This window comes from Phocoena sinus, chromosome 1 (genome assembly GCF_008692025.1).
Source record: "Phocoena sinus isolate mPhoSin1 chromosome 1, mPhoSin1.pri, whole genome shotgun sequence".
NCBI lineage: Eukaryota > Metazoa > Chordata > Mammalia > Artiodactyla > Phocoenidae > Phocoena > Phocoena sinus.
Window position 1 is genome coordinate 171,776,878 of NC_045763.1, and position 16,745 is coordinate 171,793,622.

General features: G+C 40.0%; 1 protein-coding gene across 1 annotated transcript in view; it reads left to right on the top strand.

The window, feature by feature from the left end:
* USH2A (usherin) overlaps positions 1-16,745 on the top strand; it is an 815,986-nt gene that overhangs the window by 758,125 nt on the left and 41,116 nt on the right. Inside the window, 5 exon segments of the mRNA XM_032639255.1 lie at positions 4,839-5,048; positions 7,086-7,324; positions 8,201-8,409; positions 14,697-14,873; positions 16,266-16,349. Of these exon segments, the coding sequence (XP_032495146.1) occupies positions 4,839-5,048; positions 7,086-7,324; positions 8,201-8,409; positions 14,697-14,873; positions 16,266-16,349 (919 nt within the window).

A 16,745-nucleotide genomic window follows, 5' to 3' on the forward strand; every position in this document is an offset into this window, starting at 1 on the left:
ACTAGGCAGCAAATGGTTGTTCTCCAAAGCTAGTGAACTCTGGTTCTGCTTGGAACTGTGGCCACTGTAATGAACTTGGTGGTGATCATTGCAATTGTAACATATGCAACCAGATACATGCTGTGTGCTTATTTGAATGGCTGAAGGTAATGACAAAAGTAATGCAAAGTACAACTCTAAATAGACAACACATGAACAGAAATTGAAAAAAATGTATGGTGCCTAGATTTGTGTACCTGGTTCTATAGAGAAGAGCTCTCTCTGTTTCTCAAATAAGACTGGGCACAAGAATCACTTGGAAATCTATTAAAAAGGCAGGTTCTGAGATCTTTTCACTATAAATTATCTTACAAGAACGCAAGATGATTTTGATGATTGTAGCCAAGGAACACATTTTGACAAAGACTCCTCCGAAGGAAGATTTCTAAGAGGCAGTTTTCAACAGAGGACAAACAACTGAGCCCATTGTTTCCACAGCAATGAGATCTGGGCAGCGTGGTGACAGATGCTGACATCTCATGTAATTAAAACTTTATAAAGCAAACTACAGTGATTAGACCTGGGGGACGGGGAGGGGAGCAGAGTAAATAAAAGAACAATTTTATTTTTTAATGGAAAACAGCATAAAGATGGTAATAGTCACTAGTTAGATATCAAAAATTAGATTGAAAACAAATAGATCTATTCTTTCACTAGTCAGTTATAGAATTTATGGTTAGATCATTTTAGTTATTTATAATGTATTCAAATAGTTAACCCGTGTTTTCCATGACATCTTCTTACATTGTAACTCCTTTCACTGTTTCATCCAAAACGTCAGAGAGGAAAACACCCCAACTTGGCCAGTCCTGACTTGTTCTCATTTTTAACAGCTCCGCATTGGGAAGTTCCTAACTCTTATGTGTGTGTGTGTGTGTGTGTGTGTGTGTGTGTGTGTGTGTGTGTACACACACATGTGCAAGTGTTCATTAAACCCAAATAATGTTACTTTAGTGGAAATTTTAATCATCTAATTTTTTTATTATAAAAAATATGTTCAATTCCACTAATGCTGTGGGGTTAAGGATATTCTGAATAAACAAAAGATAAAAGTATCCTTACATTTTTTTCTCTTCGCCATGGAATTCATAAGCTGTACTTCTGTTTCCAGCTCTTAAAATGTCCCTTCTTTTTTGTGAGTAGCTCACACACTGTTTATATACTCAATGATGATGTGAGGGAATCTTGGGATACAAACCAGATGGATTGGCTTATCAGTTAGCTAACAAGTAGATAGATAGGTGATAGATGATAGATAGATAGATAGATAGATAGATAGGATAGATTGAGATAGACAAAGTAGGCAACTCTACGTCTGTTCTCAAGATATTTAATTTCTTGATTTGTTAAAAATAAAAGATCAGGGCATATTACTCAAATTTTCCCACTCAAGATCTCTGCTTTTTCTTTCTCTACCATATAAAGATGGACCCAAATCTTAGGGCCGTTATTTCTCAGTAGAAATAAATCATAAGCATAATCTGTTAGTATTTTTATCCTGAACCTTGAACTATACTTTAGTTCCTTTATCTTTTTTAATAAATTTATTTATTTTATTTTATCATTTTACTCTATTCTTTTTGGCTGCGTTGGGTCTTCGTTGCTGCGCGTGGCTTTCTCTAGTTGTGGCGAGCGGGGGCTGCTCTTCGTTGTGGCACGCGGGCTTCTCATTGCTGTGGCTTCTGTTGTTGCGGAGCACGGGCTCTCGGCGCACGGGCTTCAGTAGTTGTGGCTCGTAGGCTATAGAGCGTAGTCTCAGTAGTTGTGGCGCACGGGCTTAGTTGCTCCACGGCATGTGGGATCTTCCCGGACCGGGGCTTGAACCCAAGTCCCCGGAATTGGCAGGCGGATTCTTAACCACTGAGCCACCAGGAAAACCCTAGTTCCTTTATCTCTTGTTTAGCTGGGCATAGACAAAAATCTACAGCGATTTTTGGATAAAGGACTTTTTACCTCGAGAGAGAGAGACAGAGAGAGAAAGAAAGAATATCACTGACAGTTTCTTTTTGACTTTTCTTCTGGTGGTTTGGTATAAGATACAATGCCTTGTTGGTGCAAGATTTGTGAAATCCATAATGCTTCCTTAGCACAGCTTTCTCTTCATTGTAACAGCTTTCATTTCCAGAGGAGCTCATGTAAATAGGCTGCTCCTGCTTTGCATAAGCATGTTGATTTATATGAATGCTATTTTGATCTCAAATTGATTGAATACTAAAAAGAAAGACTAGGAAAAAAGCACTGTATTATGAAGGTCTCCTGTCAAAGACAAAAGACGCTAGATCCTACATGCATTTCCACTTACGGATGGGGAATTCTGTATTGCCTAGGTTTAGAAGAGAATATTTCTAAAGATCCATAGCAAAATACCACACTATTGAGATGCAAGTATTTTAAAATACCATGGATTAAATTACATTTTGGAACTAGGACTCCTCCACCCCCGTTTGCCCATGTAACGCAGAAAGGCATGAGGTCTAGTCCCATCTGCCAACAGCAGCATTAAAAAGCCTTAATAGATGGGATGCTCAGTAATTAATTGGCAACTTGCTGAATTTTTGTCAAGCCCAGTTGCACTTTCCTCCTTGTGTTCTCTATCCTTTGTGGCCCCCACTAAAATTCTGTATACCCTTAAATCACCAACCAAAGCCCTTCTCTTGGCAAAGAATTTGATATCAATATGTGCACCTTATTTTGCATCCCTTTCTCAAGAATATTTTCCTTTCAATCTTTGTTAGTCATTGTGTAATCAAAAATACTCCCCTTACCCCACCGCAAGACATTCACAGTAACAGAGGCTGGTCTGGAGCAGACTGGGGAGTCCACGACTCGTTCTCATCAGCCCTGAAATCTGACCTCCTCACCAATTACCTCCTATAGCTACCCTCCCTGTTGTAAGACTGACCATGGCCATTCCAGAGCAGAGGCTAAGAGCAGCTAGTTGTGTTCTGCCCTGTACTCTGGTTTCCATGGAGTCTAGCTTTCCCATTGCTAAGACAGTTTCCTGGGCCTATCAAAACAAACCTCTACCATTCGAGACAACCTGGGCATGTCTATTTACCGTTGCAAGCTAAGAGACTTTACCCAATCCAGAATTGCAGGTAGGTAATTGTCTATAGAAAAGTCATTTAATATTCATGATCCTGAGTATCTTATTTATGTGTATGGATGACATACAGAATCAAAAGCACAGTTTACTGGGAAGAGCAATAAAGTTTATTGGCGAGTAGAATTCTAGTTTCAGCTCTAGTGACTTCTGTCACCTTGAACAAGAGTCACATTTCAGAGCCTTGATTTCCTCATCTGTAAAAGGGGCTAATAATACCTTCTCCAGCCACCTTACGAGGTTGTGTTGTGAGGACCAAGTCAGCGAACATTTCTTAAAGTGCTTTGTAAGGCATAGAATTTATACAGATGTTAGTGGTTATTATGCAAACTATGAGAGAAATGGATCAGAGCTCTGAAAAGAACAGGTTCTGCTTTGTCAGTAGGTTCGTTACCTCTTTTTAAAATGTGGCATGTATGTCAACTATTTCTCAATAAAACCGGGGAAGAAAACGGGGTTTCTGACAATCCTATCAGCAAGAGGCTGGAGATTTGCATTTGACAGCAATCCAAGAGCAATTCAACATCAGAAATTTTACTTTTACAAAGAAATCTGCAAAAAAAAAAAAAAAAAGTACAGAAACACTGATAGAAGTTAGCCTAAGTACTGAAAATCTCTCCAATATTTATTTATTCTCTTCAAATTATTATTGATGCGAAAGCAAAATAAACAAAAATGAAACTAAACTCTCACTGCAAAGTATTCTCCTACAGTGTTTTCTAAATATCTCGTATTTTGAACATTCCACATGCCCTTTTAACACCGCACACCTAGAACGTGTGTACTATAGAATCAAACTAGTTTTCCAGACTTGTCTTTAAAAGCTCAGAACAAATTTATATATATATATATACACACACACACCTATATAATTATGTAAAACATGTATATATCATATAATGGTATATATTGTAATTATTATCTATAGCGTATATATTGTAATATTTGTGTGTGTGTGTGTTTACATATATAAATGCACAGAGACACCAAATGAAGGAACAATTTCCTGAGGTCAGACTTGCACAACATGAAAGCTTACTAAGGAAGACTCCTAAACGTGCAGACAGTCTGCTCGGATTGCCGTTTAGATCTATCATCCTGATTGATCACTGTGTGGTCGGCGATTATTGGGCCTAATTTAACCCTATCCACTCACACATCCATCTACTCTGTCTATTGTACCTGACATTCTACAAATCACTTACTCATGCAAATGATGACCTAAGGCAACCTCTTAGGATATTCGTGTTTAATTATACAAATGGTGCTTGATAAATAAGATTACACCTCCTTCCATATGTTTATTCCCTCCTTGATGAAAGGAAAATTCAATTTTCATGCAGATTGGGTGGGGCCGGGGTTTAAGAATTGCTGAGTTTTCTGGACTCTGCAGATCCATCCAGTTTGCAGAAGCTGACAAAATCACTCCACACCCCGCACAGAGATGAGCAGTTTTTCATTAGGTTTAAATCAGCTATCAGCCAGCTTGCTTCAGAAATCGGGACTCTAATAGGACCCCCTCGGTGTTCACAGGGTCAAAGGCTAAAAACAGGAAGGACCCGCCCTCCTTTGCAATTACAAAGTTGCAAGATGCAAGTGTATCTCATTCTGTTGTTTTCAGTTGCTCTGAGTTGCCAACTTCTCTGCAGCCTGAAGTTTTCTGGCTTTTGACTGGTCTTACTGATTTCTTTTTGAGGTCTGGGCCGTGAATTCAGCAGGAAAAGCCTCCAGTAGCTGGACGCGGTGTAGAACTGGGCCTGCCCCCCCGGAAGGTCTCAGGGCCCCCAAGTTCCATGCGGTCTCTGCCACCCAAGCAGTGGTCAACATCAGCGCCCCGCAGAAGCCCAACGGGATTGTCAGTCTCTACAGATTGTTCTCCAACGATACCAGCGGGGCCCAGACGGTGGTGAGCAGCAGCATTCTGATCGGTTTATTTAGAACAAATCATAGGGGCTTCCCTTCCCTGGTGGCGCAGTGCTTGAGAGTCCGCCTGCCGAGGCAGGGGACGCGGGTTCGTGCCCCAATCTGGGAAGATCCCACATGCCGCGGAGCGGCTGGGCCCGTGAGCCGTGGCCGCTGAGCCTGCGCGTCCGCAGCCTGTGCTCCACAACAGAAGTCATAAACCATGGTGTCCTTGCTTTTTCTTCCCCTTGATACTTCTTTCTTATCCATCTGTTCTCAATTGCCCTGTGGTGACCTTAGTGGCACAAAGATCCCTCTGCAAAGAAATAGCATTAGGAAATGTGCAGAATATATGTAAATGCTCTGGGAGAGGAGGGCTAAATGTGGTATTAAAGACTCCACAGATCTTTTAAGGAACCTAAGACTTTAGAGATAACCAAATTAGTTGAATTAATTTAATTAGAAAACACATGTCAAGCACTCAGCATAGTAGTGGCTTATAGTAAGGGGCCAACAAAGGGTCTCTGTTGGTGGTGTAAATCTTAATATGAAAAAGGAAAAAGTAGAGCAAAGGATATCCTCGGAATCCCCATTTTGGCACGAGCAAATCTCTAATAGCACACTGAAATCTCAGACTTTGTTTTGGTGACTTCTAGAAAGTTCTAGGTCTTTGGAAGAAACAACAGAACAGCTCAGCTCAGCCCTACTCCACTGTTTGTGTATTAACACATTTGGGGCACATCGAGGAGACAAGATGGTCTGTGGAGGGAAATCATCTTTCACACTGTGTTTCAACCAAGCCATTCACTGAAAGGGACACTAAATAATCAACTAGACCAGTTCCTGCATTATTTAAATGAAGAGACTACCTGCCAGGGGATGAAGTCTCTTTTCTCTGCAGGACAGCTGGTGTCACTCTCACATTTCTCATAAATAAGTATAGATTAGAATACTTTGTTCACACAAACCTCATAGAGAAATTGCACAGATCCTGGTATGACATGATAAATTATTTAGACCAATTGAGGGAACAATTTTGGCAAGTGTGGAGAAATCCTCTGAGGCCAGCGTAGCAGGTAGTGAAACACAATTTCAAAAGACAACTCACATGCAAGGAAGTCTTGTATGGAATGTTAAAGAAATATTAGCATATTTTCTACAAGGCTTCCGATTCAATAAATAGAGATGATGTAAATACAATCAACCCTTGATTATCCATGCTTATAAAATGATAATATTAATAAACTCAAATAATTTCTATTTGGAGTGCCTTGTATGCATTTTTTTAAACAACAGGTAGCTCTTCTTAATTAAATGTTGCTTATGTCAATGTGAAAATGAGTTTCTAGTTTCTGAGCTCCTCTATTCCAAAGAGCACTTAATAAAAGCACAATAAGGTAAAAATATTTGCTCCAGATAAACCAAAAAGCTTATAATGCAACAAAGATAATTGAGAAAAAACTATATTTCATACAGATCAATACCCTTAGAGGAAGACATGGACTTTCAAACTCTTAAATATATGTGAATATACAAATAGATAATATATATTTCAAGCTCTTAAATACTCAACTCTAAGATTTGAGGGGAGTTTTGACCCCAAAATTACATGCAAGTAACAATGGCAGAATATGGACGTTAGTGAATGTTGACTTAGAAATATAATTCAAATATAGATTTTGTTTTTCGAAAAGGCATCATTCTGAGGGTCACAGAACTCGGTCAGTATTTTGTGATTTTTGAGCCATTTTCTAATATCTCTTTATGGTAATAGACAACATTGTTCCCTGTGATTTCTATCCTGTTGCCTCAAACTTCTATCAAACTGTTATCTCATTGCATGTTTTTGCATGTTTAAGCCATGCCTCTCCAGCTGGACTGGTCATTCCTCAGAGTAAATATTGTGATAGATGCCAGGGTGCATCTCCCAGAGTAACTAGCATGGCACTCTATTCATAGAACGCATCGTACATGATAAAAGTGAACCAACTGTCTGTGACTTGCCACTGGGCCTCATCTAGTCTTCTCTTTCCTCCTACAGCTGGCTGAAGGCCTGGCCACCCAGCAGACGCTTCATGGCCTGCAGCCCTTCACGACCTACTCCATTGGGGTGGAGGCCTGTACTTGCTTCAATTGTTGCAGCCAAGGGCCAACAGCAGAGCTGAGAACTCCTTCTGCTCCGCCATCAGGACTGTCCTGTCCCCAGATCCAGACACTGGCCTCGAGGACAGCCTCCTTCCAGTGGAGTCCCCCACTGTTCCCCAACGGCGTCATTCAAAGGTAGCATGGGAGAGCCAAAAGGACAAAGAAACCGAAATAAGACATGAACACGGACATGCAGCTACCCAGCCCTCCCCAAGGAAGACTTGCTGATTGAACAGACACCTATAGCAAAATAGACAAATCAATTGATTTGAGTGGTCACATTCCCCACAAAGTGTTTCAATCATAAATCAGCTAAGGATAGAAAGGTGAACAACAAAATTTTCTTTAAATAAGAAAGGCGAGGCAAGGACTTCCCTGGCGGTCCAGTGGCTAAGACTCAGCACTTCCACTGCAGGGGGCACGGGATCGATCCCTGGTCCCTCATGCCGTGCAGTGCATCCAAAAAAAAAAAAAAAAAAAAAGGAAAAGGCAGTGTGTTCCCATTCATTGAAAGGATGTGCTCTTCCTCATGGTTCCCTGGAATGTTTCATTCTACAGGGCTCAGCTAGAACATAAGGACCTTCTGTGACTAAATCAGAATTTCCTTGATCTAATTTAAAATGTCACAATGAACCACTGTTTGAAAGACCACAGAAGTTATTTCACTCAAGATAATCTGGAGGAAAAAAAGATATTCTTTATTTTCAACAGAGAACAGTTTCATCACTCTCTTCTAAAGAGAGAGAAATATCTTATCTCTACCAACAAGGATTCCTGGCTGCTGGGTGGACAGCAACATGTGTATACATGTGGCTTCTCTTATCATTTCTCTGGTTCCATCTGCTGCCCATTTCCAACAGCATTAAATAAAGTGTTTCTGAGAGCAGTTTCCCACAAATAGGAATTTGAAAGAGCTGGTAGTTCAGTGAAAACAAAATATCAACAGGTTTAAAAGAGAGTTAGACTGATTCCTTTGCCTGTTTTCTCTTTATGTGTCCATTCTCATTCCAGCTATGAGCTCCAGCTCTACATGGCCTGCCCTCCGGATTCAGCCACCCCCTGTACTCCCAGCCAAACCGAGACAAAGTACGCTGGGCCAGGGCTGAGAGCCAGCCTCGGGGGTCTCCAGCCCTACACCACCTACAAGCTGAGGGTGGTAGCCCACAATGATTTGGGCAGCACGGCCTCTGAATGGATCAGCTTCATCACCCAAAAAGAATGTGAGTAGAAGTGGCTGCCACCATAAGCCAAAAAGGTAGGAGGGCAGCCGCAGGGGAAGCTTGTCCTGAAAGGTAGGGGGAAAACAGTTTGCTAAAAGGACTGAGTGTTCAGTTCCTTTGAATGCTACTGAGACATCAGTGAACATGACTATTGGGGGAAAATGCCCATTGGATTAAATAATATGGAGATCAAGAGTGAATTTAGGAAGATTTTTCATGTAGCAATGGGATGAAAACCAATTAAGAGAAAGCTAAATACATGGGTAAGATGACTTTTTTTCTTTATTTATTTTGAGATAACTTTTTAGAGAAGTTTGCCATTCCTTTTCTTTTCAAATGACGTGGCGTCATAGCTCGCATTTCTGGAAAGCTTTGATATACGGCACTGCCAGGAAAAGCAAAAGGGCTACTGAGTGCAGAAAAGGGCAATTAGCTAATCAATTGGGGCCTCCTTACATTTCTGTAAAATAAGTCCTTTTCAGATTTTATAAGGTTTATATGTCTACTGTTTAAAAATGGCAAATACAAAAGGTATTAAGAATAAAATAAGTACTTATAATTAGAGCCAGCTACGTCATTTGTGGGTTCCACTGGAAAATGAAAATATAGGGCCCCTTGTTCAAAAATCGTTAACAATTTCAAGATAATGACAGCAGAGCATCAAACTAAGTCCATAATTCTTCTACATGAGGGATGCTGGGCATCTGCACAGGTCACACAACCATGAAGCCAGTCCTGCTTATAATCCCACCACACCCAGAGGCAACCACCATTAATATTTTGGCGCAATTCATTCCTTTAATCCCTTTTCTATGCAGAGTTTTTATTGCATGGCTGAGATCATACTCTAATGAAAATCTCGTAGTCTGCTTTTTATACTTGACATTATTTTATTTGCATTTCCCATGGCATTAAAAACTCTTTAGCCACCAAGGCTAATGGCTATATAACATTCCATCCTATGAATAAATTGGGCATTTCGGTTGTTTCTAATATTTTCCTTCTATAAATGTGGTGAGAAAGTTTGTGAACAAATCTTTGTGTGAATGTCTGGTTATCTTCTTAAATGGCCACAAATGGAATTTACTACATCAGGAACTTTAAGGCCTTGCACACTTATTGCAAATTTGCTTTCCAGAAACATTATATCAGATTATAACCTCATCTTCGGTGTTTGGCACTGACATTTTTAGAAGTAAGAGTTATGCGTTCGTGAAAGTTCACTGCCTCATACGAAGACTTTAATGTACCTGAGCAGTAACATGGCAGGATGTTCGCAAGGGGTCATTTTTAGAGAACACTTGCTCGTTCCTGGCACTGTTCAAGCATTTTACAAATAATCCTTACCACAAACCTATGAAGTTAAGTACTATTATTAACCAAATTTATAGGTGAGAAAACTGAGGCAGGGCTGTGGACTGTGCTCTACAATTCCAGGATGCCATTCACATTGATTAGAATCTGAAGTGAGGCTCCTGGAGCTATATGATGAGCTAAAGCCAGAGCTTAAGTCCCTCCAGTTTCCACACCTAGAACGTAGAAGTGTTCCTCTAAGTTCAGGATCACCCAGCTCAGCAGCACCCTCGGTACTGCTGTGTTAACCTGGTCAACTCACTACCTACTTTCTGTAATAGAGATTTCAGACCTTCTCCACCCTCCTCAAACCTTCCACTTCTTCTCATCCTTTTCCCACAAGCCTATACAATCCTCACCCACCTCTCCCTAGAGTCTTGGCAGAGCTCCTTGCCTCGTAATTCACCAGGAAAGGAAATGTCATCAGTCAGTAATTTGCTCCCTTCCCACCCCAGACAGCCACGTGTCCTGCATCTGCATCATTCCCGCCAGGGACACGGCAGGAAGGGGTGGTCCTTCCATCTGAAATAAACCTGCCTCTTGTTCTTTGAGTACCACTTCCTTCACTACTGTTCATCATTTTCCTATCCTTAATCTTCAGTGTATCACTGTTGCTTCTGTCTTTCTAATGTTAAAGCGAATAGACTCCATTTCCCCTCTGGTTCCTGCCCCAGCTCCTCCCCACAGAGCACAACTCTTCTAGAGAATGGTCTTCAAGTGCTTTCCCATTTTCTTTCTTCCCACGTGTTCTTTAAGTTCCTCCACACTGATTTCCACCTCATCCCTGCACGAAAATCTCTTCCTAAATTTGCCCTTGACCTCCACACTGATAATCCAGTGGGCTTTTTTGGGAACATTGGGGAACGTTGGGAACATTCAACGTGATTGAAGCCTCAATCCTTGGTAGAAGGTGGCTCCCCTTAGTTTTCATGACAAGTCTCTCCTGGGAAACCTGCGTCTTTGGGTGTTCAGTGTCAGTCAACTTTGTTGCTTGATCTTCCACCAACCAAGGTTTTTAAGCCTCAACCCTAAACTTTCTCTGCTCACACTTTCCGTTTTATCCCCTTCCCTCTTTTTTCCTCTCCTTCCCGCCTCACCTCTCCCCTCTTCAGGTGAGTTCATCTCCTCCAAGGCTTCAGTTCTGAAGGCTGACTCCCAAATGGTCACCTCCTCCCCGAGCTCCCTGCTTGAAATCCAGACGCTCACACCCAGCTTCCTTGCCTCCCTTTGAACTTCTCATAACCAGCTTGAGTTGGACAGACCCCCTACAGAGGGCGCATCTTTCCCCTTGAATGTGCGCTTCCTTTGGCTCTCCTTCTCTCCATTTTATCTCCAGCACCGGGCGGAGTGTCTTAGATACCCAAAATGTGTTGTTTAGTGAGTGAGTGAATGCATCCAGAACGTCTCACGTTTACCGTTGGCACCACACAATCAGTGTCCTTTGTCACCCAAGCTATAAGCCAAGCAAAGTGTAATCGTTCATAAGGTCTACTGACTCATTGTGTAACCTCCTTTACCTTTTTGCCTATTCCTCTCACTATCCTCCCTTCACAAACCCAAAAAGAACTGTGAGAAACATTTATTCCTGAAATGAAAGTGTAGTCAAATGAATTCTGACTTTAAAAAAAAACGCTACTCCATACGAGGAATGGGACAAAACACCACCACCATCTTTGAGAAGCAATTACCGTTTACAATACAGACTGTCCCTTATGTACAATGGTTTGACTTCACGATGGTGCCAAAGTGATACACATTCAGTAGAAACTATACTTCAGACTTTGAATATTGATCTTTGTCAGGCTAGCGATCTGTAGTGTGAGTCTCTCTTGTGATGCTGAGGGCAGCTCCCAGTCAGCCATGCCATCAAAAGGGTAAACAACCAATACACTTACAACAATTCCGTACCCGACACCCATTCTGTTTTTCACTTTCAGTACAGTTTGCAATCAATTATAGGAGACACTCAACCGTTTAGTATAAAATAGACTTTGCATTAAATGATTTCTGCGCAGTACGCTAACGTAAGTGTTCTGAGCACGTTTAAGGTAAGCTAGGCTAAGCTATGATGTTTGGTAGCTTCTGTGTATTAAATGCATTTTCAACTTAGGATATTTTCAATTTATGATGGGTTTATCGGGCGTAACCCCATCCTAAGTCAAGGGAGATCTGTATATTTATAAGCCAATTTTGCTAATTATTCCAGGTTTTGTGTGTGTATCACCAGAAGGCCAGGCCAAAACAGCTATGTGAGGTTTGCAAGTTATCACCAATTCTCTTTTTCACCGTGAAACTTAGTCTTTGCCAGACATTTTCCCCTTACGCTGGAAGAACAGAATGAACAGATTTAAGATGTCCTGCCTTTCTATTCTTCCTTGACATTGAAGAAGTGGCTGAAGGTTGCAGTAGCACTGAAGGAGAAAGCGTTCTCTTAATCTGTTTACTGGATCCACAGACATGGAAAAACACAATAGTTCACTGGCTGTTGTATGGGGTTTAAATACCATTTATGTTCCTTTTAACTCATTATACGAACTAGCAGAGAGAAAATGCGGATCGAAGAATACAAACCAGAAGATGCTTTGAAAATAGTATTTGCAATTTTATATAAACGTGATCAGAAAAGGGTCTAGAGAAGCATTAGCAACGTATTCCGCCCCCTCTGCCTGAATTACACCTGCAGTGGAAGAGCAGAGGTGAGGTGTAAATGTTTAACAACTGGCCTCCATGAAAGAAAAATGTCCTGACTTGAAGCGCTCACCAATTTCCATGGTGTAAAGTACTCCTACTTGGCTGACTTCAAGTTGCCAACGTGACAGCACTGAACACAGAGTTGGGAAAAGATCGTGTACCGTTATGTAATATTTCCACCATCCCGATACAATAGATTTAAACAGCATGAGAGCATAGATAATAAAAGGTAGGGAAATAATTAAGACGTTACAAAGTTTCAATATTTATTACCTTTGTTTTAATATAATTTATTTTGGTTTATATGATTTAATTTTTAATAGTGGCTGGGTTTAATAACTAACTCACAAAATTCCTGAATATTTAACAATCAGGATGAACCCACTCACCACTGAAGGGCACCCATAAAGTGAATTAGTAAATCATGCTCCTTCAAATACACGTGTACTGATTTTAACAAAAAAACACGGGCTTTGGCGTTAAGCAGGCCTGGGTTCAGATCCTTTGTCCCCTACCAGCTACTGACATTAAGCAGATTATTTGATCTCTCTAAACTTTAGTCTCCTCACATGGAAAATTAGGAACTAATTCTTACAAGATTGTTTTGAGGATTAAATTAAAAAAGTACATCAAGTACTTTATTGTACTTGCATTGTACTACTTTATTGGCATAGTAGCTGTTATCATTTTCTCAGTCTTCAAATCCGTTATTCCTGATTATTTTGATAGTTCGATCACTCTTTTTCCTCAGGAAGATCTCCAAATCCTGCAAGGCAAATAAAGCCCCTACCTTTCTATTTTTGTACTATTTACAAGCCTTCTCCTTGTCTGTACTGTTACGATGTAGGGGAGAAGTGGAAATCTACTGAAATTAAGTGACAGAGGGAAGCCACAGACAAATACAATAGTATGTTCCATTGTGATATTAGGCACCATTTGTGTTAAAAATATATATTTAAAGAGGGCTTGATAGCTCTTGTTTCAGTATTTGCAGAAAAATTTTCCTATAACTTTATGAAAATATCTTATTTTAAAAGATGAGAATCAAATTTGTCTTCATGGTTGAATCTTATGATCACAAAAGCGTAATTATTCCTTATTTTGTTATATTTCCTCACATCAGCAACAGATGGATTTAATTTTTAAAGGAAAAAAGGATATCCAATTTATTTCTACCACTCCCTTTTTTTTTTCTTTTCTTAAAAGCCAATTTCATATAAAGCTGGATCTTAATGCTCTTACAAATGTATTGATTATTTTGGAGAAAATGAGATCTCATGAAATAAATCTCTTCTGACTTGACAAGATGATATGGTATCCCTTCATTTGTTCATACAAAAATGATTCATTTAAAAGATAAGCCTCAGTTAAGGATTATTCTTCCTTTATTTTAGTAAGGAGTTGAAAAACGAAAAGTTCTCATGCCTGTTAAATGCACACAACGTTGCTTCTCTATCTGATACAATACTTAGGAGACCTGAGCTTGATTATATACTAATGTACTGTGCTATTGATTGATTAGTCAGGGCAATGAATTATTATACTCGAATTGCTATTTGCAAGGCTTTTTAACTATCTTAGGAAACAAACGAACGGCTCGAGAAAAAGCTTTAAAAATAAATGGCTGCCAAAAGAACATAATTCACCATCTAAGCAGTTTAGTTATAGGAGAAAATAAAATATTAACTTCATCTGGTCCTTGGGGCTTTGCAGCAATAAATATTGACTTGATATGAAAAATAGCTATCCACTGTAGTTAATAGTGTTAAGGATACTTTACCTGTTAAAAGAAGGAAAATGCAACAAAATATAAGCTCCGGGGCTATGCTGATGAGCAGAACCATTGTATGTTAATAGTTGTATTTCATAAAACACCACTCTCCATTGATTTTTGTTTGGAAAGCAGGTGCGACATTGCTGAGAAAGCATTTCACATGCGTTCCCATGGTTTTCTTTTAACCCCCAAAGCCAGTTTTTTCCTTTAAGCAGTAAGGGAAATAGGAAGGGTTCCAGCAAGGACAAAAAAAAAATGTGTGCTCATATTTTAAAATAAAAAGCACACTATTTTTAGAACTTACAACCTTCTCCCACGTATTTTTAGAACTTACAACCTTCTCCCACTTATTTTTAGAACTTAGAAACTTCTTCCACCTCTTTTTAGAACTTGCAACCTTCTCTCAACTATTTTTAGAACTAGAACCTTCGTCCAACTATTTTTAGAACTTACATCCTTCTCCCAACAGTGCCCCAGTACCGTGCCCCTTTCTCGGTGGACAGCAATCTATCCGTGGTATGTGTGGACTGGAGTGGCTCCTTTCTGCTGAACGGGCGGCTGAAGGAGTTCGTCCTGACCGATGGAGGGCAGCGCGTGTACAGCGGCCTCGACACCACCCTCTACATCCCAAAGGCGGCGGACAGAAGTGAGTTTCCCATTCCCATTTCTCAGGGCACAAGAAGCTGGGTTTCCCAGCTTTCCGAGATGCTCAATCTGACGATCTGAAGGGTGACCTCAGATGGTCATCATTAACATGTCCTGGGTTAAGTGGTCACTTCTCGTGGGAAAGCGACTGCTCGGCATCAATCAGGTTTTCCTGATGACGCTTCTGATGTGGTCCTCTGAGCACTGCCTCTGCTGACGTGAGGGTCCCCAGGAACAAGACCAGAGGGCAGGTTATGTGCACTAGAGAAATAAAACCCACAGGCAAAGAGTATCCCAAAATAACACACTTTTAGGGACTTCGGAGACTCTCTCGATGCATCCACAGCCTCCAAAGAGAGCATAATCAGGCCATGACCATCCCCAAATCTTAGACCCTGAGTAAGGGCTTTCCTTAACCAACATCGGTATCTGTTCTTGAAACAACAGTGCTCTTCCCTCTAAAACTGAATACTTTCTCCCTACTTAATTACATGTCCTTCTTCTGTTTGTCTTGTTTTTAAATTGAAATGAGAAAAAGCTTTTCAAGGTACTAAGTATCTTCTAATGATAAACATGGCCACAGGACCAATAGATGTGAGGCCCTTTTGGGCAATCTGGTTTTATACAGTGAATTCATTAGTGGTTGATTTTTTTTAGTTTCCTTAAAAATATGTACTATTTCTTCTGGCTAAAAGGGGCAGGTAAACAATGAGCTCCAGCATTGCATTTACAGCATTTGAAACTTATCAGTAACATTTTTACAAAAATTCAGCTCCACATTTTCATGGTCACAGTTCTTGGTCACCTGGGCAGTTTGTTGTGATGGGGAGATGGCCTGAAAGTTGGGAAATACGGGTTCTACCCCTGGCCAGGCCTCTAATCATCTGTGTGACTTACAAGACTCACTTCCCTCAGGCTCCTGGCTACTGTAAGAGGTATTTAGACCATTTGATTTCCCAGATCCCTGTTGAGCCTTCCTGCTTAGTAGGAAACTCTGGGTTGCCTAGTGAAAGGAACACCTGTAAGTTTAAAGGAACAGGTTCAGATTATATGCATAACAAGATACATTCTGTGAATTAGCCTTTATTCTTCAGATAATTCTTTTCCTTTGCTATATAATCTCTAAACTTCTTTAGTTCTGTTACATATATACATGTTATTATATAGGTAACATATATATAATAACGTATATGTTATATACGTTATTACACTAATGATAGCTGTTTTTCTTGATAGTTTTTAAGTTAGAAATAAGTTTGCATAATAGGTAAAACCTCATAACTTGATGTGGAATCCTGTTTTCAGACTTCTTCATGCTATAATACATTGCTTTTCTGAAACTGTGCCCACTGTTTGTAGATGTTGAATAACTGACTCATTTACCTTTGTCTAGCTTTCTTTTTCCAGGTCATCTGCACTACAGATGAAGGAAGTGTTAAGACACCTTTGATTCAATATGATACCAGCACTGGATTTGGTAAACATTTAACTCAAATCCTATTTAGTGTAGTATCTACTCATTTTCCTAAAGAAACATGCATGTTTGTTTATACATATTTGTGTTTCTTTATGCATACATGTTTGTTTATACATATGTATCTATACATCTTCCATACACCATATGGAAGAAATTGTGTTAAGTGTTGTAAGAATTTTTTTAAGTCCTCTTGAAACTAACATTAGGCAAGGAGTTAGGGTATACTCTTAAAATGCCAAATCACTGAATTGTAGATGCAGAGAGATATGACTAAAGTTCTCTCCTAACCACAAATTCTGTCAATAAAGAGCTATATGAATTTGTGCACCAAAAACAGTGAATTTATAGAGAAAGCCAGAGGAAAGAGAAAATACTCTAATGCCAATTTGTGTTGAT